This window comes from Myotis daubentonii, chromosome 10 (genome assembly GCF_963259705.1).
Source record: "Myotis daubentonii chromosome 10, mMyoDau2.1, whole genome shotgun sequence".
Classification (NCBI taxonomy): domain Eukaryota; kingdom Metazoa; phylum Chordata; class Mammalia; order Chiroptera; family Vespertilionidae; genus Myotis; species Myotis daubentonii.
This window is the reverse complement of record NC_081849.1, coordinates 35,278,213-35,299,974: the sequence shown is the minus strand read 5'-3', so window position 1 is coordinate 35,299,974 and position 21,762 is coordinate 35,278,213. Positions and strand designations below refer to the sequence as shown.

Here is a 21,762-nt window from a genome sequence, read left to right as displayed (position 1 = left end):
TTTTCATTTATCTAACAAGCAGTCATTTAGCTTCTGTGGATAACATTTATCCTATATAACAAAGAGGTAATATGCAAATTGACCATCACTCCAACACACAAGATGGCCGCCCCATGTGGAAACAAGATGGGCTGCAGAGGAGGGCAGTGAGGGGGGACCAGGCCTGCAGGGGAGGACAGTTGGGGGGATCAGGCCTGCAGGGGAGGGCAGTTGGGGGGGACCAGGCCTGTGGGGGGGGGCAGTTGAAGGGACCAGGCCTGCAGGGGAGGGCAGTTGGGCCGAGCCAAGCCTGCAGGGGAGGGCAGTTAGGGGCGACCAGGCTAGCAAGGGAGGACAGTTAGGGGTGACCAGGCTGGCAGGGGAGGGCAGTTAGGGGTGACCAGGCCAGCAAGGGAGGGCAGTTAGGGGCAATCAGGCCCGCAGGGGAGCAGTTAGGCATCGATCAGGTTGGCAGACAGGTGAGCGGGTGGGAGCCAGCAGTCCTGGACTGTGAGTGGGATGTCCCAAATTGGAGAGGGTACAGGCTGGGCTGAGGGACAACCCCCCTGCACAAATTTCGTGCACCGGGCCTCTAGTATAAAATAAATTATAATAACCTTTCAAACTCTACTTCCAAGTAACTAATTGTTTCTGAATATGATATAAATCATTCTTTGACTTTTTAATTTTGCACTAACTACCAATGGTGTTGAAGATGCTATGCTAGGTATTTGTGATGTTCAAAATCACAATACATCTTTGCATTTACAATGAACCCCATAATTCAAAAGGAATACCTTTCCCCTAAGAATACTTTTATGTCCTGTCAGTGTGAGGGGTTTGGAGACCATAATCTCCTGCAATAGATTTTATAATATTCATGTTATTTATTTACACAGACTGTGATTTTATGTAATTTTGCCTATAAATATATTTTTTATTTTTCTCTTTAAAAAATTTAATTTTCAGCAGACATAATAGAGTAAAATCATGTACAGAAAAACAACAACAACCTCCACAAGTGGGTGTTTTATTTATTCTATTCAGCTCTCCATGGTACTCACTTCCTGATATAGAGAAATGTAAATATATGCAAATATGCTCTTGCCATGGGAAGGAAAAATAACACATTTCCACATTTACATATATCACACTGCTGTTTCATTTGTTCAGAAAAAATGTCCCACCCCAGAGAAGTGTATCTAGTCAGTCAAAGAATATAAGTACTCAGGACAGACCTGTGAGGAAAGAGCACTGTTATTACAGTCAGGCTTGAGATATTTAACTAAAAAGGTCAAAGACTTGCCCAGGGTAAATCACAAAAGCATTTCATTAACCTGGCAAAGAACTCAGTCATTGTCGTACACTCTTTTTGTCATGACCAGGGTGCTGAAATTAAAAGGTTTTCATGGATTCTTAGCAATCTGAGGGTCAGCAAAGAAGAACTAAAACAGTGGTAATTAAGAGTTCTAAGGAGAGTGGTCACAGCTGTCATCGGTGTCAGAAAGGCAGCTGAGGTCAACATACGGAAAATCTTTATTCTCTAGAAAGATAAAGAATTTGAAGTTTGATCTGCAGGTAATGGTAATCCTCTAAAGAATTTTGAATGCAAGGTCATAGATAATTTAGAAAAATAGTGTCATGTTTATGTGCAAGATGAATTAAAGGATGGAAATTCTAATGACAGTAATAAAAGAACCAATTACAGGATTCTTTGAAGAATAACTCTTTAGTCATTTTTCTTGTCAAGAATTTGAGAAAGAAATAGGGACCTTAGAAAATAGTTAAAGTGTATACTTGGTGATGACTAGTGGTCTTGTTGGCGAAAGAGTTAAAGTGTGAAATCTATAACCATATGTCTGTTCTGTGTATACCAGCCACTCTGCTTAGGTATAGAAGGTTGAAAAATGCAAACTGAGTCAGACAGTTTATTTCATATATCTATATCTATATCTATATCTATATCTATATCTATATCTATATCTATATCTATATCTATATCTATATACTTGGCAAGGATTTATTAGGAAGCTTATTAGTCATGGCGAAAAAAAAGCCATGAGAAGAACTGAGATCTCCAAATTCTGGCACTTGCCTTACAACACTAGCTAGAAGCTAATAAACATTAAGGATGTCCCGAAGCGAATCTTACCTAAGTCCCAATCTTACCTGGACCAGATACCCATAGACATAGAAATGAGATGCCCATGCTCTCCCCAGACTGCTTACCTAGGAAGTAGGAAAGAAGACCTTCTCCTCAAGCTATTAATTGAGCATTACCAGGAGAGTTCTGCTCTTCCAGCTATAACCATGGGACACAGGTGCCTGACAGACAACTCCAAGCTGAGCAACTTGACGAGAACGCTAAATGATGACAGGGAGGAGGAGCAGCAGGGACAGGTATTTCTAGTTCAGTGATGGCGAACCTTTTGAGCTTGGCCTGTCAGCATTTTGAAAAACCCTAACTTAACTCTGGTGCCGTATCACATATAGAATTTTTTTTGATATTTGCAACCATAGTAAAACAAAGATTTATATTTTTGATATTTATTTTATATATTTAAATGCCATTTAACAAAGAAAAATCAACCAAAAAAAATGAGTTCGTGCCAAACCGGTTTGGCTCAGTGGATGGAGCGTCGGCCTGCAGACTGAAGGGTCCCAGGTTCGATTCTGGTCAAGGGCATGTGCTTTGGTTGCAGGCACATCCCCAGTGGGAGGTGTGCAGGAGGCAGCTGGTCTGTTTCTCTCTCATCAATGTTTCTGACTCTCTATCCCTCTCCCTTCCTCTCTGTAGAGAATCAATAAAATATATTAAAAATAAATAAGTAAATAATGCTATGTTTATTGGCATTTAAAAAAATTTCTAAAAAAAAAAAGAGTTCACGTGTCACTTCTGACACGCGTGTCATAGGTTTGCTATCACTGCCCTAGTTGGAGACCTTCCTGATGGCTAATACGAACACATTGCTGAGGCTTCATAAAGTTTACTGCAACCCAGGAATAGTTTCCATTAAAAAAAAAAGTCACACAAAAATCCTGCCACAAAATAAGACACTTGAAATCCCATGGCCACACTGACTGGAAAGGCAGGCATTATCTATGACTGCCAGATACTGACCAAACCAAGACCCAATTTCTACAGGGCCCTAGAGAACCATGATTGTCCCCTGGCGCCTACACAACCCTCCCCGGTGGTGTGTCTTCCATAAGCTAGGTTTCTGCAGTAAGCCCCAAAGACCAAGCTTGGCAGAGGCTGTGGCAGTCAACTCTCTCTGGAGTTCCACCTCTTTGTCCTTCCCAATAGGCTGTCACACATCTTCACTGACGCAGTGAGTCAGGCAGTTTCTGACTATCAGAATTTGTGGCCATCAGCCTTTGTTAAGCAGATGATGTTGTTGTCAGTAGTGCTGTAATTGAAGTTTCATAGGGTGGGTGAGACCCGAACCTTCTCCCCTTGTACACATTGTGCCTGAGCTGAGTCTGGAAGATAGAATAGGGGCTAACCAGAATGAGGGGGAGTGTTTTATTCCGAGTGTTCAAGTCTAAAGATAAAACTCTTAGGTTTGGAATGTCAAGGGGCAGGCAGTGTGCACAGTAATCACAGGTGCACACCTGGTTAGTGCAGTATTTACATGTTTCCTTGAACAGGCTAACAGAATGAACTAGTAGGGAGGGGGCCACACACACAACCTTATTGCAATGGGTTTGGTGTTTCTCTCCTAGCTTCTTCCATTGCGGACTTGTAACCAGTGTGTCCAAGACCTCTGCCAGCAAGTTCCTTCCCATTTGCACAAGGAGATTGAAGTTCCCTCAGCTGAGCTCTCCACAAAGACACAGGGACACGATAAGTTTCCTCTGGTTAATGAGGGTATAGGCTTTCAGGATAAACTTTTTTGGGAATTATGGTTTATAACAGTCAGAAGTCTTAGCATAGATCCTTATCATTGCTTCCACAGCTTTTCTCTCAAATGCAAACAGGATTGCAAAAATTGTTTTCAGTATAAATATGTCCCTTCCTCCACCTTTTAAAAAATTTTTCTCTAAAATAACATGTTAAAAACCATGTTATATATAAAAACATGTTTATGGCATTTCTTAATAACATATTTACAATTTGACAGACTTGGATAAAACACTCTATTCATCTAAGTTCATTTTTGTTAGGGGGTGGAGGTAAGCATCCTTTGGAAATAACTATAGTACTTCCACTCTTTGCAAGGCAGGGGAGGCCCAGGCTCTGCAGATTGATATCTTGTGGTGTGTTCTGACAATTAAAGCACGTGTGGAATGTAAATGATGTCAGAGTTGAGGGTGTAACTGTGGAGTCAGCGTGGGAGGACATTGGACTTTTGTAGATTCTGGAAAGCCAGCACTAATTTTAAGCTGAACATGCATGATCAAATTGCAGATGCAGAAGCCAATTCTCATAATCAGTTGGAAGGTTACTTCGTTATCCAAGGTCAGGCAGGTGGACCGTGGGGTTATCTAGGAGAGAAGGACCTCACCTGAGTGACAGCTGCAGCAGAGAAGGTGGAATAAGAATTATTGAGAAAAATCCTGAGTTTTCTTAGACTCTCATCTCTGAACGGAAGCCTCATTATGTTGCCAATGCAAGAGGCATTCTTTACTTCTCACCCAAACAGGCTTGCATTAAACCGTGACTCAATGGGCTTGCTTGAAATTTAAGTGGTATCCCTGTAGTATTGTTTTCACCAGCTGCCCAGATCCTGCAGAGGTTATATTCTTATTTGTCAGTACACAGTATATTTTGGTACCATAAAATCCGAGGTTTGTAATTCCTTTGGTGTCTCATTGTACTTCACATCAATCATAAAAATTATTTTATAGGCTTATTCAAACATTTTGATATTGCTGGTTTCTGTCAGTTTGGTTTTGCTCCATCTTGATTCAGCCCGTCCCTTTGTTTCCTCTATCGAGTCTTCCATCTTTCATTTAGAGCACGGGTGGGGGACCTTTTCTCTGCCAAGGGCCATGTAGACATTTATAACATCTTTCATGGGCCATACAAAATTATCAACTTAAAATTAGCCTGCTATATTTGGTCAAACATTTTTTTTCTTTTTTTTAATATATTTTTTATTGATTAAGATATTACATATGTGTCCTTATCCCCATGTTACCCTCTACCCCCCCCCCCCCCGCTCATGCCCTCACCCCCCCGTTGTCCGTGTCCATTGGTTAGGCCTATATGCTTGCATATAAGTCCTTTGGTTGATCTTTCCCCCTTACCCCCACCCTCCCCTACCTTCCCTCCAAGGCCCGACAGTCCAATCAATGCCTCTCCATCTCTGGATCAGTCCTTGTTCATCAGTTTCTGTTGTTCATTATATTCCACAAATGAGTGAGATCCTGTGGTATTTATCCACTCTCCAGTTCCATCCATGCTGTGACAAATGGTAAGAGTACCTTTTTCTTCTTCCTCTTCTTAAAGAATACCTTTCAGCATTTCATATAATGCTGGTTTGGTGGTGATGAACTCCTTTAGTGTTTTCTTATCTGTGAAGCTCTTTATATGACCTTCTATTCTGAATGATAGCTTTGCTGGATAAAGTAATCTTGGTTGTAGGTTCTTGGCATTCATCACTTTGAATATTTCTTGCCACTCTCTTCTGGCTTGCATGGTTTCTGTTGAGAAATCAGCTGACAATCGTATGGGTACTCCCTTGTAGGTAACTGACTGTCTTTCTCTTGCTGCTTTTAAGATTCTCTCTTTGTCTTTTGCTCTTGGCATTTTAATTATGATGTGTCTTGGTGTGGTCCTCTTTGGGTTCCTTTTGTTTGGGGTTCTCTGCACTTCCTGGACTTGTAAGTCTATTTCTTTGACCAGGTAGGGGAAGTTTTCTGTCATTATTTCTTCAAATAGGTTTTCAATATCTTTCCCTCTCTCTTCTTCTGGTACCCCTATAATTCTGATGTTGGTACGCTTGAAGTTGTCCCAGAGACTCCTTACACTATCTTCATATTTTTGGAATCTTTTTTCTTTTTTCTTTTTCGGTTGGGTCTTTTTTGTTTCTTCGTATTTCAAATCTTTGACTTGATTCTTGGGATCCTCTTGTCTGCTGTTGGATCTCTGTATATTATTCTTTATTTCAGTCAGTGTATGCTTAATTTCTAGTTGGTCCTTTTTCATATCCTCGAGAGTCTCACTGGATTTATCGAGGGTCTCACTAAATTTATCAGCGGTTTCCATAAAATTCTCGAAAAACCTTATAAACGTGGCCTTGAACTCTATATCCAGTCGTTTGCTTTCCTCCATTTCTGTCATTTGTGACCTGTTTCTTTGTCTCCGCATTTTTTATGCTTCCCTGTCTTGGTAGAGTGGCTTTGTGTGCTAGATGTCCTGTAGGGCCCAGTGGCTCAGCCTCCCCAGTTACCTGAGGTGGACACTCTTGGTGTACCCCCTTGTGGGCTTTTTGCACAGTCTTATTGTAGTTATGCCTTGATTGTTGTAGGATCACTGGGAGGAATTGACCTCCAGGCCAATTGGCAGTGAGAATCAGCTGTGTCTGCAGTGGGAGAACTTCTGTGCTGAAGACACCCTTCTGGGGCAAGACTTGCTTCAGTGGGGCTTTGGTGCTCACTGAGTCTGCACCCTGAGTGTGTCCCTTATGGATCTGAGGAGTTGTAATCTGGATGGTCCCCCTCTGGTTTGGTCAAACATTTAACTCACCCCTAATGCCTTGGCAGAGTCAGACCAAGTGATTTCCTGGGCCTTATACGGCATGCAGGCTGGACATTCAATTGGACCAAAGAATTTCATCATTCTATTCAAGCCTAACTGTAGCACAAAATGTCTAAATTTTTTGAGACTCTAGTGTTGAATTTTGCTAAGTTGGATTCGTTAGTATTGTAATTATCAAACAGTAGGGTAAACATATTGATACCGTAACCGGCAAGTAGGAATTCTTCCTGGGGTCTTGTCCCACGGACTCAAAGGACTCGAAGAACGAAGCTGTGAACCAAAAGAGTTCAAACAAGGCAGTTTATTGCAAACAAACACAGGCTGCCTGGGAAAGGGATTTAGATGGGTTGCCCCCGAAGCATTCTGCTCTTCCCCTTATATCTGCTAAAGGCCCACCCTTTGTCTATCTGTGCTACTCTCTGATTGGTTCCTGGCTTTTTTGCAACATTTTGTTTTGCACTTACAAGAAAAACATCCTTGTTTCAAAACACCCTGTTTTTCTGCTACCCATCCTGTTTTTCTGCTATTCTTTTTCCTACAAAACACATTTTTTGTTTGTTTCCACTCCACAGATTCCTCCTTCTTCCATCTGTTATCCTATCTACCTAATTCTGCTTTAACTCCTTTCAATATGTCTCAGTTTACATGGGATGGTCCCAGTTTGTGCCTATATTCTTGGTGTAATTATTTACACTTTACTTTCAGAAGTACCTCAGTTTATATGTTAACTTGTGTGATCACACTGTCTTTCAGGGAGAACCACAGAAAAATTATCCACTTAAATACTCCTACAGTGGGGCCTTGACTTACAAGTTTAATTCGTTCTGTGATGGAGCTCGTAACTCAAATTACTCATATGTCAAATCAAAAAGTGAACGAGTGAGACACCTGATGCTGAGCTGATGTTGTGGCGTTCACTGTGACGTTCGCTGTGCCAACTAGCGGTGGGGTATCTGAAGCTGGCTCGTAACCCGAATTTTAGCTCGCAACTCAAAGCAAAAAATCGGCCAAGAGATGGCTTGTATCTCAAAAAACTCGTTAGTCAGGACACTCGTAAGTCAAGGCCCCACTGTATTTTTAAACCATTTCTATTTAATTTCAGATAGAATGGTTTATTATTATTTGTTTTTATTATATGTTTTCTTGCAATATATTCACTAAATTCTTCAGTCCTTACTTTTCTTTTCTTTTTTAATATATTTTATTGATTTTTTACAGAGAGGAAGGGAGAAAGATAGAGAGTTAGAAACATCGATGAGAGAGAAACATCGATCAGCCGCCTCCTGCACATCTCCTACTGGGGATGTGCCCCGCAACCCAGGTACATGCCCTTGACCGGAATCTAACCTGGGACCTTTCAGTCCGCAGGCCGACGCTCTATCCACTGAGCCAAACCGGTTTTGGCCAGTCCTTACTTTTCCATGGTCAATCTACCAGCTCTGCCTATGCTGATACATTGTGAGATGAGGCACTAGCGTCCCACCCCAGCCACTATGGGTGCCACCATCTTTGTCATGGAGTGATGGTTAATTTACATATTACTTTTATTAGATAGGATGTTCCAAATGCTTTACACTTATAACTCATGTAATTACCTCATTTAATCCCCACAACAACTCTATTAATTGTCCATTATAATCCACTATTTACATGTGAACTTAAAAATGAGGTACAGCTCTAACTGGCTTGGCTCAGTGGATAGAGTGTCAGCCTGCAGACTGAAGGGTCCCGGGTTCTATTTCGGCCAAGGTCACATGCCTGGATTGCGGGCTCGATCCCCAGTAGGAGGTGTGCAGGAGGCAGCCAATCAATGATTCTCTCTCATTGTTGATGTTTCTTTCTCTCCTTCTCTCTTCCTCTGTGAAATCAATCAATAAATATATTTTTTAAAAAATGAGGTACAGAGGTTTAGGCACCTTGCTATGTTCAGTTGAGAGACAGTACAGGTCCTCAAGATACTTGAGTTCTAGTGGGTGACAACCCGTAAAGCAGGCTCAATGTCCATTGCTGGGCGTTACTAAATAAGTGCCCGCAGGTGTGCTCTGGGAGTGCAGGGGAGATGCACCAGCTGCAAAATCAGGAAAGATTTCAAATAGGAGGAACACATGGACAGAGTTTTAAAGGAAGAGTTGGCTGGTTGGCCAGGTGAATAGGCAGGTGGGAAAAATGTAAAATTTGTACTTGAAAGAGTTGGTCTTGAAATCTGACTCTGCCACTTACCAATTCTGTGACCTTGAACAAGTAACTTAATTCCTTCACCTAAACAACAGAAATGATATCTATCATTCTTTATGGCTTTTCTGATAAACACGTAATATCAAAAGCTCTATTTAGGTGTTTGATGCTATTTAGTTATTTAAAACTAGAGGCCTGGTGCACGGGATTCATGCACTGGTGGGGGACGTGGCCTGCGGAGATCAGCCCGCTGTGGGAGCACTGCTCATTCCGGTCAGCTGAGCAGCGCTCCCACTGTGGGAGCACACTGACCACCAGGAGGCAGCTTCTGTGTTGTGAGTCTACCCCCTGATGGTCAGTGCATGTCATAGAGACTGGTCGAGCAGTCATTCTGGTTATTCCACCATTTGGTCGCTAGGCATTTTTTAAAAATATATTTTATCGATGTTTTACAGAGAGGAAGGGAGAGAGATAGAGAGTTAGAAACATCGATGAGAGAGAAACACCGATCAGCTGCCTCCTGCACACTCCCCAGTGGGGATGTGCCTGCAACCAAGGTACATGCCCTTGACCGGAATCGAACCTGTGACTCTCTTGTCCGCAGGCCGACGTTCCATCCACTGAGCCAAACCGGTCAGGGTAAGGTCACTAGGCTTTTATTATATAGGATTCTTTAACTATGTGACTCCAGTTTTGCTTTGCCTTGCTCAGGTCAATGTGATTGTGACAATGGGAGGACTTGCTGGGCGTTTTGACCAGATCATGGCGTCCGTGAGCACCTTGTTCCAAGCGACTCGCATCACTCCGTTGCCAATTATAATCATCCAAGAGGAATCTCTCATCTACCTGCTCCAACCAGTAAGTGCAGAATAACTATATTGTCAGTAATTTGCTTCCACTGCACTTGTACCATTTGAGTAGACCAGGAGAAAACATCAGCCCCATGTGTGTTCTTGAGCCTTTAGTGAACCTGACCATGTTTGCTTACTTGTGCTACTTCAGTCTGTTGCCTCTGGTCACTGAACAGGAAAAATGTAGGGGAGAAGCCTCAAAGTTTTCATTCTGTTGTACCCAGAAAAAAAAATCCTATAACTTTTAATCAAATTGACTAAGAATTAAACTTAATACTTTTGCATTTTGAGCAGCTGAATATGAGAAAAATCTCAGAGGAAGAACAAAGCTTGGCAAATATTTTAAATGGAATTCTCATATATTTTCAGTGTTGTCATTATAATTGGAAACTGGGCTTGATTTTGTTAAGCATTTAAAAAATATTTAACTTTCACTGTTCTTAGGTTGCCTTTTTATTAATTTCACTGCCTATCAATAAATTTCTAATGATGTCATTCATTTCCAATCATAAATATTGAGGAAATTTTTATTAATGTAGTGCTTAGAGCAGGCTTCTTAGTAAATGAGATTTTATAAGGTTGATTAGTGGATTTTAGTTTGAAAAATAATGTGGTAACATTTTTTTAAAGACAGTAGACTTTTTATTTTTTGCCTCTTATTGTAATGAACTACTTACAGTTTTGCTTCTGCTCCATCTGCAGTCATTACCTATAATTTGTTTGGTTAAATAATGGGTGTAATGTATGCTCACCGTTGTCCAGCCACATTTGCATTTTTTCTGGTTCTTTGCATTGTCTGGAACTGTTGCTTTCTGGAACACTTCTGAGATGTGGAAGGTGAGCTGAGGATTCAGTTTCAAATTCTATTGTTCACTTATGTAGTCAACAGTTATGTCTGCTTCTGCCTGTCACACTGCTAGGCAGTTGAGGATTAAAAAAAAAAAAAGTGACATAACATCTTTGCTCTCCAGTCCATGTTCAGTGAAGCAGACACTTATAAAATCTATAATAATAAAGGTGTAATATGCTAATTAGACAGGACATCCTTCCCGATGACCTTCTTGTTGAAGCCGGGGCTGCAAAGGAAGCTCGGGTCCTGGGTGCCTGCTGGCAGCCAGAGGGAAGTCCAGGTCCCTGGTGCCAGAGGGAAGCTGGTGCCGTCAGCTGGGGGAAGGAAGGCCTACTCTTGCATGAATTTCATGCATCAGGCCTCTAGTATAAATATAAAGCAAGATTAAAACCTTGCTACATAAAGATGATGAAAGATTATATAACTTGGTCAAGAGTGTGGTAAGGAAAGGCTTCACAGAAGCACTCACTTAGCTTTTATTTGCTCCATTTATGTAACAAATATTTATTGAGCACCTGCTACATGCCAGGCACTTCTCCAGGAATACAGCAGCCACCTACACAGAGCCCCTTTATTTCATGGAATGTACATTCTGTTGAGCTCACATCGCACTAAATATTTAAGGGTGAGTAAATAGTTGCTATAGGAGATGATGGCAAAGTGATTCAAGCCAGTGGCACCACGTGTGTTTAAAGGCCCACCTGGCCCTGCCCTGTGTCACCTTCAGTGGAAACACAATTGCATATAGTCTATGATATTTTTAAGCAGCTTTAATCTCCACAATATTATTTTTAATTAAGCTAAATCTTGGATAAACTTAAGGGTATATCCTGCCTTGTTACCTTACCCCTAAATTAAACCAAAATAACTCTGAGTTCTCTTCAACTCTAACATAACCTTTATTAAGTAGATTCAATGAGATTATCATTGAGTTTTGCTAAAATACTTCAAAAGTGGGAAGATTCAATATAAATGTTAATTATTATGAGTATTGTTTTTGAGGACAATGTCTTCTAGAATTGGTTCTATAATTACAGGTTGTCTGAAATTGAAGGTAATAGCAGGAGGAGTGAGACATCTTCTGGGGACTGTTTGTCTGATAAACACTTTACTGCTGTGTCTTAAGAGGCTGGGATAGCCGTAGACCATGAGGTTGATAGGTACTTCTCTTGATCTTTCTTTAAAAAGCCTCCCTATCTTCAAATCATCTGAGTGTCCACACATGAGACTCCCATGAAACTGTGTTGTATAAATAAGTAGTCTTCCTTCATTCATTAGGGTTACAGTTGTAGTCATTTGGGACTGACCTGATGTCTAGGTGCAGTTCACTTAAAATTGTTTAGGTTATTCCAGCCTGAAGAATTTCATCTCCATTCTCTCTTCAGTCCCCTTTCTGTGGCTTATTTTTGTTAATTACAAATTGGATTTTAAAACAAGGAAACAATAGTGTAGTTTCAGATCTGTATAAATTTGATAAAATGTTTATACTTTTTCAGTCGATTGGCTTTTTGGTATATAATGTCTTTTTATATTGTGTTTTGGTATGTTTCATTACTATGGATCAAATATCATTATGAGTGAAAACCTCAGTAGTTAGCATTTACTTTGAAGGAATGTTTAATCTGCCATTTTAAATAGAAAATTAAAATTTAGAATGCATTATAAATCCTCCCTGAAAAGTAAGCATCTCCCCCTTAATTCCAAAAATGTGTTCTTAAGAAGAATCATGGCCTTTCATGCACAGGAGATTTTATTAGGTTGGAGAGAGACAGTGCAGACACGAAGCTCCCTGAGGTTAGTTACCAGGCAGGCCTATTCCCTGCGAGGACTGTTGGGCGCTCAGAGTCATGTCTGTCTCGCTAACCATGCGGAGTGTGAATGGCTCTCATTTTCTGGTCTCTCCTTCTACAGATACATTAGCTTCTGTACACTGAGCATAAATTATCTTTTATTGGCAAGTTTTATGGCAGTCAGTAATAGGATTTATGGCCAAGAAATGAGATGTCCAGGAGTTAATCAGGCGTGTCTTTTACATGATCCTAAACCTTGCTCAGTGACTGTGATTCAGGATTTCAGAATCTAATGTAGGAGAACGGTGTTACTGAGCAAACTTCTGTCAGTTTTTATCTCACTTGAACAAACTTCTAAATATGTTGTAAATATTTCTTCATGGTGTTCTTAGTCTTGTTACTACAATTGCTTTTGCCTCTCATGAGATCAATTCATTACTATATAGGTTCCTGATATTTTATGCATTGTACATATGTAATGTTGGTAATGAATATGATAGAAATGTTTGAGTAGTCTGATAGAAAGAAACTAAATTTCATAATGCACATTTGGCATGGATGATGATTTTTGCTGATAATGGAGGATTTGGGTCTGTCTACCCACATGTCCACACATCCAAAATGTCATAGGTGGGACCAGAGAAGCGGATCTCAGAGTGGGTTGGAGTGAAAGGATAGGGAGTTCCCAATTTAAAACCATATCAATAATCTTATCACCATTTAGTGCCTAGTGATAACAGCCATTATTATTTCTTTTGTTCCCTGTATGTTCTCATATATTTTGTTGTTGTTGCTTGACCTTTTAGAATCTGTGGTGTAAATAGTGTAAAAACTTGGAGATCATTTTATAGAGGAGCAACTGTATGACTTAAAAGTAAAGTGCTTTGTCCAAGGTTATACATAGTATTTCTTTGAAAGAAAATTTGTGCTGAAATTGAAGTATATCTCATGCAGTGAGAGTCTGAACAAAGGATCACTATGCATTTTATATCAACAAATGGCCTATCATACTGAGCTAACAACCTCCCTGTACCTTCAATAAATAAGTAAACTTACATGTAAGTATGGGCATGAAGAAGAAATAATGAATTTTGTTAGGATGTGTGCTTGAATGTCTCCATCGGAGGAACCCATTGGGAGGAGTCAATATAATGACCAGGATTTTGGATTAGGCCGCTGGGTGCTGTCCTTTGAGATAGAGAATGTGAGAAGAACAGGTCAAAATTGGAAAATGGACAGCTGACTTTGGGATATAAGGAGGTTAATCTGTCTTTGTTTTATTTGTTTTAAAATTAATTTAAGAGTGAAAGAGAGACAGAGACATCAAGACATCATTTTGTGTCCCACTTATTCATGCATTCATTGGTTAATTCTTGTATGTGCCCTGACCAGGGATTGAACCCACAACTTTGGTGTATCAGGATGATGCTCCAACCAACTGAGATACCCAGCCAAGGCCAGGTTAATCCATCATTGGAACTGAGTAGAATTGCCTAAAAGAAGATAAATACACATATTGGGTCCCAGTTTGGGAATCAGAAGCTATGACATCCTCCCTTATTTCCCAGTTGGCAGTGCTGTCTTCCTCGTTTGCTGAAAGCTCATTTGGGGGAGCCATAGCTTTTATTTATTTTTTTTTTTAAGTTTTTCTTTTTCTACTTTTTAAAAAAATTTTGTTTTATTGCTTAAAATATTACAAAGAGTGGTACATATGTCTTCTTTTTTTACCCCCTTGACCTTCCCCCGCCTCCCCTATCCCCAGTGTCTTGTGTCCATTGGTTATGCTTATATGCATGCATACAAGTCCTTTGGTTGATCTCTTACCCCACTGCCCCCAACCTTCCCCGGCCTTCCTGCTGTAGTTTGACAGTCTGTTTGATGCTGTTCTGCCTCTGTATCTATTTTTGTTCATCATTTATAATGGTCTCTATTATCCATGAATGAGTGAGATCATGTGGTATTTTTCCTTCATTGACTGGCTTATTTCACTTAGCATAATGCTCTCCAGTTCCATCCATGCTGTTGCAAATGGTAAGAGTTCCTTCTTTTTTACAGCAGCATAGTATTCCATTGTGTAGATGTACCATAATTTTCTAATCCATTCATCTGTTGATGGGCACTTAGGCTGTTTCAAAATCTTAGCTATGGTAAATTGTGCTGCTATGAACATAGGGATACACATATCCTTTCCGATTGGTGTTTCTGGTTTCTTGGGATATATTCCTAGAAGTGGGATCACTGGGTCAAATGGGAGTTCCATTTTTTAACTTTTTGAGGAGACTCCATACTGTCTTCCATAGTGGCTGTACCAGTCTGCAATCCCACCAGCAGTGCACAAGTGTTCCTTTTTCTCCGCATCCTCTCCAGCACTTGTCATTTGTTGATTTGTTGATGATAGCAATTCTGACAGGTGTGAGATGGTACCTCATTGTTGTTTTGATTTGCATTTCTCAGATGATTAGTGACTTTGAGCATGTTTTCATATGTCTCTTGGCTTTCTGAATGTCCTCTTTTGAAAAGTGTCTATTTAGGTCCTTTGCCCATTTTTTGATTGGATTGTTTATCTTCCTTTTGTTAAGTTGTATGAGTTCCCTATAAATGTTGGAGATTAAACCCTTATCGGTGATAACATTGGCAAATATACTCTCCCATGCAGAGAAGAACAAAGTAGGTGGGATCTCAATACCAAATATCAAGCTGTATTACAAAGCCACTCTTCTCAAAACTGCCTGGTACTGGCACAAGAACAGACATATAGATCAATGGAATAGAATAGAGAGCCCAGAAATCGACCCGAACCAATATGCTCAATTAATATTTGACAAAGGAGGCAAGAACATACAGTGGAGTCAAGACAGTCTCTTCAATAAATGGTGTTGGGAAAATTGGACAGATACATGCAAAAAAATGAAACTAGACCACCAACTTACACAATACACAAAAATAAACTCAAAAGGGAAAAAGGACTTAAATGTAAGACGGGAATCCAAAGGCAACAAAATCTCAGACATAGGCCGAAGCAATTTCTTCACCAATACAGCTCCTAGGGCATTGGAAACTAAAGAGAAAATAAACAAATGGGACTACATCAAAATAAAAAGCTTCTGCACAGCAAAAGAAACCATCAACAAAAACAACAAGAAAGTCCACTGCATGGGAGAACATTACTTACCAAATGTTATCACTGATAAGGGTTTAATCTCCAACATTTATAGGGGAGCCATAGCTTTTAGTGGCTGGTAGTGTGTTAGCTCTCTTGAGCAAATGAACTAAGATGGTGGTGGCAGGGGTGGCAGGGTTTAAAGCAATCTGGCTATAATGAAGTCTCAAGGGGAAAGAGGTGAAATGACAGCCCTGATACCTGTCACTCACCCACACAGCATACAAGCTTTTTGACCTTAAAGAAATATTTCTCTGGGGGAGGTTTATAGAAAGATGCCATCAGCAAAAACCTGTGGTGATCACTCAGTGACTCCAAAGCAGCCAGGGAGGAAATATCAAATTCAGCCTGCATGCAAACTGTTTAAAAACTTATTTGAACATTGGCCTTTCATTTTCAACCATGAGTGACTGAGAATCGGTTTTGGAGATTTGAAGCAATCCATAAGAGGGCTATGTGCAGGTATGACAGTAGAAAAGATCGCATCAGCATTTATCTGAGCTCTGTCAACATAATTTATCATAATCCAATTCTAGCAAAAGTCATGGAATATTGGATGCCAGGTGTCATCTTTTCCTTGATCCCCCTCCCACAGTCCTCTGGCAAGGACACAAGCACACTGTCTCCCGTATACTTAGTTCAATTGAGCATTGCTCAGGCATCTTTTTTATTGAAACCAAAGGTTGCCAATGCTGTATCAATGAGCTGTGAAGTGATTTGAGTGTCACCAGCAGGGAAATGAGATGAGCTTCTGGGAAGAAGATAAACAAAATGCAAATTTCTTTATGAAGAGCTTCCTACAGCTGTGGCTGTGCTACTTCTCATCCAATTAAGGACACTTCCCCCTGCCCCTCCCCCCCGCTGCCCCCCCCCCCTTGTTTGGGAGCTGTTTGTTTATTCCAAAAGAGATCAAAACTGAAAGGGAAGAAAACGTAGAGAATTTATATAAATAAAGTTAAGCTAGTAGGGCTGAAATTCGAGGGCACCTATTCAAACTATATATCCACCCTGGATATTTTGAAGCTTTTCCAAGGAACAGTATAAGCTTCCTCACCCTCATATACACACTTGTACAACACATGTAAATGCATGTGCACACACACACACCAAGAATCTCACCTCTTCTAAGCCAATCTTACTGACATGAAGGAAAGTAAGTATTCTGGTCTCTCAAGTCTTTGAGGGAGGATATGTTTTGAAAACCCCTCTCTTATATACCGTATTTTTCCGTGTATAAAACGCCCCCATGTATAAGATGCTCCCCACTTTTCCAACCCAAAATTTAGAAATCAACATTTTAAACATTTTGCTGGTTTTCCTCTTAAGGCCTTCTTCTTTTTTGGCATTTTAAGGAGTTGTTCTTCCTGTTTTCTCCACTGTCTGATCATACACTCAGTGGGAGGAGGTCCAAATTGTCTCTCTGCAGCTCTATTCCCATGCTCTCTTGCATAGCTGATTACATTTGGTTTGAATTTTGCAGAGTAAGACAATTGCTTACTGGTATTTATCTTTTTATTTTTTACATCTTTATGGGCTCAGAATGCTCTAGTCTCTGTTGCATCTGTGCACACTCCACCTCCATCTCCAATTATAGCATCAGCTGACGTCAGTAACAGTAAGGCTCGTAATTGGAGGAAGCCGGTTTGACAAGGTATGGGCAGCGACTGCACCCGCATGGCTCACACCTCAGCTGACTTCCAAGTATAAGACGCCCCTCGATTTTCAGTCTAACGATTTTAGGAAAAAATAGCGTCTTATACATGGAAAAATATGGTAGCTGTCTTTAAGAGCTCCACTTTGTTTTTCATAACTTTGTCATGATCAGCATGAAGATATTTGACTTAATGCTTATGAAGTAAGTTAACAATGAAATTTATAAAAGTGCATCTGAGTCAGGAGCAAAGTTAACAAAGCAGAGTATAAGCAAGATAATCGGTACACACACACACACACACACACACACACACACACACACACACGGGGGGGGGGGGGCGGAGAGGGAGGGAGGGAGAAAGAGAGAGATTGCTCTGGTTTTATATTGTCTTCTGAAGCAGACTGAGATACTTTTGATATGATGTCAAGTAGGTAGGATAGCCCAAATGTCAAAGATACTGAATGTTAATACACAGCTGAAATCTCTCGAGAGTCTGTATGAATTATAAAATGGCTTATGTACCTGAAAGGCTGGAAAATGACCCAAAACAATATTGTTAGAGTTCTACAACACCTTTGGTTTATGAAGTACCTCATCATCGTCTCATCTGATTCTCAGCAGCTGTGTTAAACAAGCGGTCAGGTACATTGCTCCTATTTCTCAGATGAGGAGATTATGCATAGAACCACGTTGTAGGTGTGTGCTAAATTCATGAGCTTTTCCCAGTCCTACTCCTGTGCTTTTGGCTTTATAGCTGTCACTTAGAATCTACACTTGGTCTCTAAATGTCACTGGACCTTATGGGGAGGGCTCAAAAAGAAAGGAAAAGTTACCAGGCACAGGTATGTTCTGTGCACCCGGGTATGACTCATAGCTATTTTTTCCTTCCTAACCAACTTTTTTATTAGGAAAAGTGTTATATATACAGAGAATTTAGAAGAATAGTATAATTAACAACATAGTCCAACCATTTTTAATATTTTAACATTTTATCATGCAGCTGTAGATGTATTTTTGTACGTAACAATTTGGCAGTAAATTTCAGATGGCACATTATGTTATCCTAAATACTTCAACATGGGAAGTGTATTTAGAAAGCAAGGCCCAGGTAATGGATGCGCTTATTGCTACTGTGGTGGCATTGCTTCTGGACATTTTCAGTAAACAGAACTAAGAAACAAAAAGGTATGTTTGTGTGTGTGTGTGTGTGTATGTGTGTATGTCATGGGTTCATATTAATATTTTGAATTCCTTTTTAATATAGTTTTTAAAATGTTATCTTTTTTTAGTTTTACCCTCCCCTCAAACCCTGGTTTGAAATAACTTATTTTATACCATAATATATAGTAACTAGTTTCAAAATTGTAATACCCATATTACTATGAATAGAAAAACTACTGAATGAAATTTAAAGTTATTTGCAAGTTTTGTCTTTAAATTTTATCCCAATCATAGTATTGGATCTAAAATTTGTCATTTGAAATATGAAATTTTGTTCTTTCTATTGTTATGCTACTAATTTAACTATTAGGTTCATTTTTTTGCAGTTAATTTAAAGCAAGACTATTTTTTAATTATTATTTTGAAATATTTTAAGGTATTGCATAGTTCAATAGGCAAAGCTTGATTGAAAAAAGATATCCTCAGGAGAGGTCTTGCTTCCATTCCTCTTCCCCTCATCACCACCACTCTCTTTCTGATTCTTGTAAAAAATAAAATAAAAACAACAAATATATACATAGTTTCTTGTTTCCCTCTTTAAAATGTGAATTTAGCATACTATATACATCTGTTTCTACCTTTCACTTAATATATTTTGGAGATCACTCTATATTCAATAATAGAGATCACACTCATTTAGTGGCAGCTTAGTACACTATTATGTGGATGTACCTAAATTTAATTCACTCGTGTGGCTTTTTGAAAGAACATACTGCAATTTCAAACTAGGTGGTTCTTCCAGTGGCCATGTCTGTTTTGCAAACAGTCCTCACGTGATTCTATACGACTTCCCATTAGAGACATGTTTTACTCTCAACACCCCTAATGAAGAAGAGGTCATAGGACCCAATTCTTAAGATTAGTAAATTGGGTCTTAAAAAGACGAATTGACTTGTCAAGGTTATTCTACCAGTTAACAGTAAAGCCTCATACCACATTCATATCAGATTCACCCTTTAGCTCTCTCCATTCCATGCCCAATTACATGACATGATTCATTAGCTAGCTTGGTATGATGCCATTCCATGTAGAAGCAACCATTTTAAATGGGCAACTCATTAAGGAAGCATAAATTATAAAGACCATATAGTCAACACTAATAAAAGAGAAAAATGGTAATTGGCGTACGACGATACCCTTTTCATTGGCTAATCAGGGCTATATGCAAATTAACTTCCAACTATGATTGGCAGTTAACTGCCAACAAGATGGCGGTTAATTTGCATATGTAGGCACAATGCAGGGAGGCGAAAGGGAAAGCAGGAAGAAGCCCCCTGCCACTGACAGTGATCAGAAACCCAGGGGGGAGCTAAGAGCTGGGGGGCAGGGCAAAGGCGGCCCTGGGGCCGCCTTTGCCCTGCCCCCCAGCCGTGATCGGAGAATCAGGTGCCTTTTCTGCCCTGGCCAGTGATAGCAGGAAGTAGGGGTGGAGCCAGCGATGGGAGCTGGGCACGGTCGAAGCTGGCAGTCCTGGGAGCTAGGGGTCCCTTGCCTGGGCCTAAAGCGAAGCCCATGATCGCGGGGCTACTGCAGCTACGGGCGTTAGGCCTGGGCAAGGGCGGAGCCTGCAACCGCGGGGAGCTGGGGGTCCCCTGCCCAAGCCTGACACCTCTGCCGGAGGCCTCAGGCCTGGTCAAGGGGCCGATCCGGTGTTTGGTGATCGGAGGGTGATGAGGGTCAACTCCTCTGGCTGAGGCATCAGGCCTGGGCGGGGGGCTGAGCTGGGGATTGGGAGGATATGATGGTCCCCTTGCCCAGGCCTGAAGCCTGGGTCAGAGGCGTCAGGCTTGGGCGGGGGGTGGAGCAAGCGATCAGAGGGAGATGGGGGTCCCCTGCCCAGGCATGATTCCTGGGCCAGAGGCCTCAGGCCTGGGCGGGGGCCAGAGCCAGTGATCGGGGGGAGATGGGGGTCCCCTGTCCAATCCTGACATCTCTGGCAGAGGCGTCAGGCCTGGGCAAGGGGCCGATCAGGTGATCAGAGGGTGATGGGGGTCTACGCCTCTGGCTGAGGCATCAGGCCTGGGCAAGGGGCAGAGCCAGCAATCGGAGGGGTCTGGGGGTCCCCTGCCCAGGCCTGATGCCTGGGCCAGAGGCATCAGGCCTGGGCTGGGGGCAGAACCAGTGATGGGTGGAAATGAGAGTCCCCTGCCCAGGCCTGACACCTCTGTCAGAGGCGTCAGGCCTGGGCAAGGGGCCGATCCTGCGATTGGAGGGTGATGGGGTCAACGCCTGAGGGCTCCCAGTATGTGAGAGGGGGCAGGCTGGGCTGAGGGACACTCCCCCCCCCCCCACCCAGTGCACGAATTTCATGCACTGGGCCCCTAGTTCTTCTATAACAGAGAATTAGGCTTCACTGCCACCTTGTGTAGTGTGTAGATAAGTTTTTAAAAAGAAATGAATGGACACAATCAGTTTTCTTACCAAGGAGGAAGAATATTCTATTATAGTTGAGATAGTAATGGTAATGAACCAGTCTTTCTTTTTTGGAAAAAGCCACATTGATAGAGGAGCCTCAAAATTGATTAATTGTGTACACATTGACCTTTCCAATTGTCTGATAATAGGAAGCCAATTTCACTCCTAACCAGAAGCCCTCAAGGTAAAAGAGTATGGAACATTGGTCTTTTTTATCAGGAGAGTTTAATGTACAAGACTGCTCAAGGGACAGTGGAGGAGGATTTATTTTTCTCCTGGGTGAAGCTAGCCTATTAAGAAGTGGGCTCCTTTTGAAATTTTGATAATAGTAACTGAAAAGCTATGAATAGAGCCTAATATATTTTTCTGAGCATATTTCACACTCTAAAGTATCTCCGGGAGAAGAGCAAGCCCTATGAAAATTAAAAAGACTTAGACAACTTTTTTTTCATGCTTTTATTCAACCAACATATTATTAGGGATTTATTTATATCAGGTATTTTGCTAGATTGAAGATCTATAAGTTACTCTCAAAGAGCTAAGAGTACCTTCACTAAATTAATCATTATTTCACATAAGATAAAATGAGTTCAATATCACAAATACGTACAGAATATGATGGAAGCCCAGAGAGGTGGCAGAGCATATCATTTACTATGGACAGGTACAGGAAGAACATGAGGTCATGTCTGAGCTGGGTCTCAAAAGTCTGCAGAGGAGTAGAGGTTACTAAGGGTGAAGAGGTCAGATCTCTAGAAAGGACACCGTGAGTAAAGGTGTGCTGTGAGAAACTGCCCAGTACTTTAGGGAGAACTGTAGAAAGCCCATTGTTTCTGGAGGAGGAAAAAAAATGATATGGCGATAGATGAAGATGACAGAGGGTAAGTGGAAAAGAAATTAAAGATCACCTCCTATGCCATGTGAAGGCATTGGGATTTTCATCCTTTGGAGTTAAATGATT

At 41.0% G+C, this 21,762-nt stretch overlaps 1 protein-coding gene across 6 annotated transcripts in view; it reads left to right on the top strand.

Annotated features, from left to right (window-relative positions):
• TPK1 (thiamin pyrophosphokinase 1) overlaps positions 1 to 21,762 on the top strand; it is a 291,362-nt gene that overhangs the window by 158,492 nt on the left and 111,108 nt on the right. For 5 of the 6 annotated variants that reach the window (XM_059712077.1, XM_059712076.1, XM_059712075.1 and 2 more), the window contains one exon: positions 9,572 to 9,718. The exons of the other annotated variant lie outside the window; for it this stretch is intronic. In XM_059712077.1, coding sequence (XP_059568060.1) covers positions 9,572 to 9,718 — 147 coding nt within the window. The remainder of the gene's footprint in view (positions 1 to 9,571; positions 9,719 to 21,762) is intronic. 6 annotated transcript variants of the gene reach the window in all.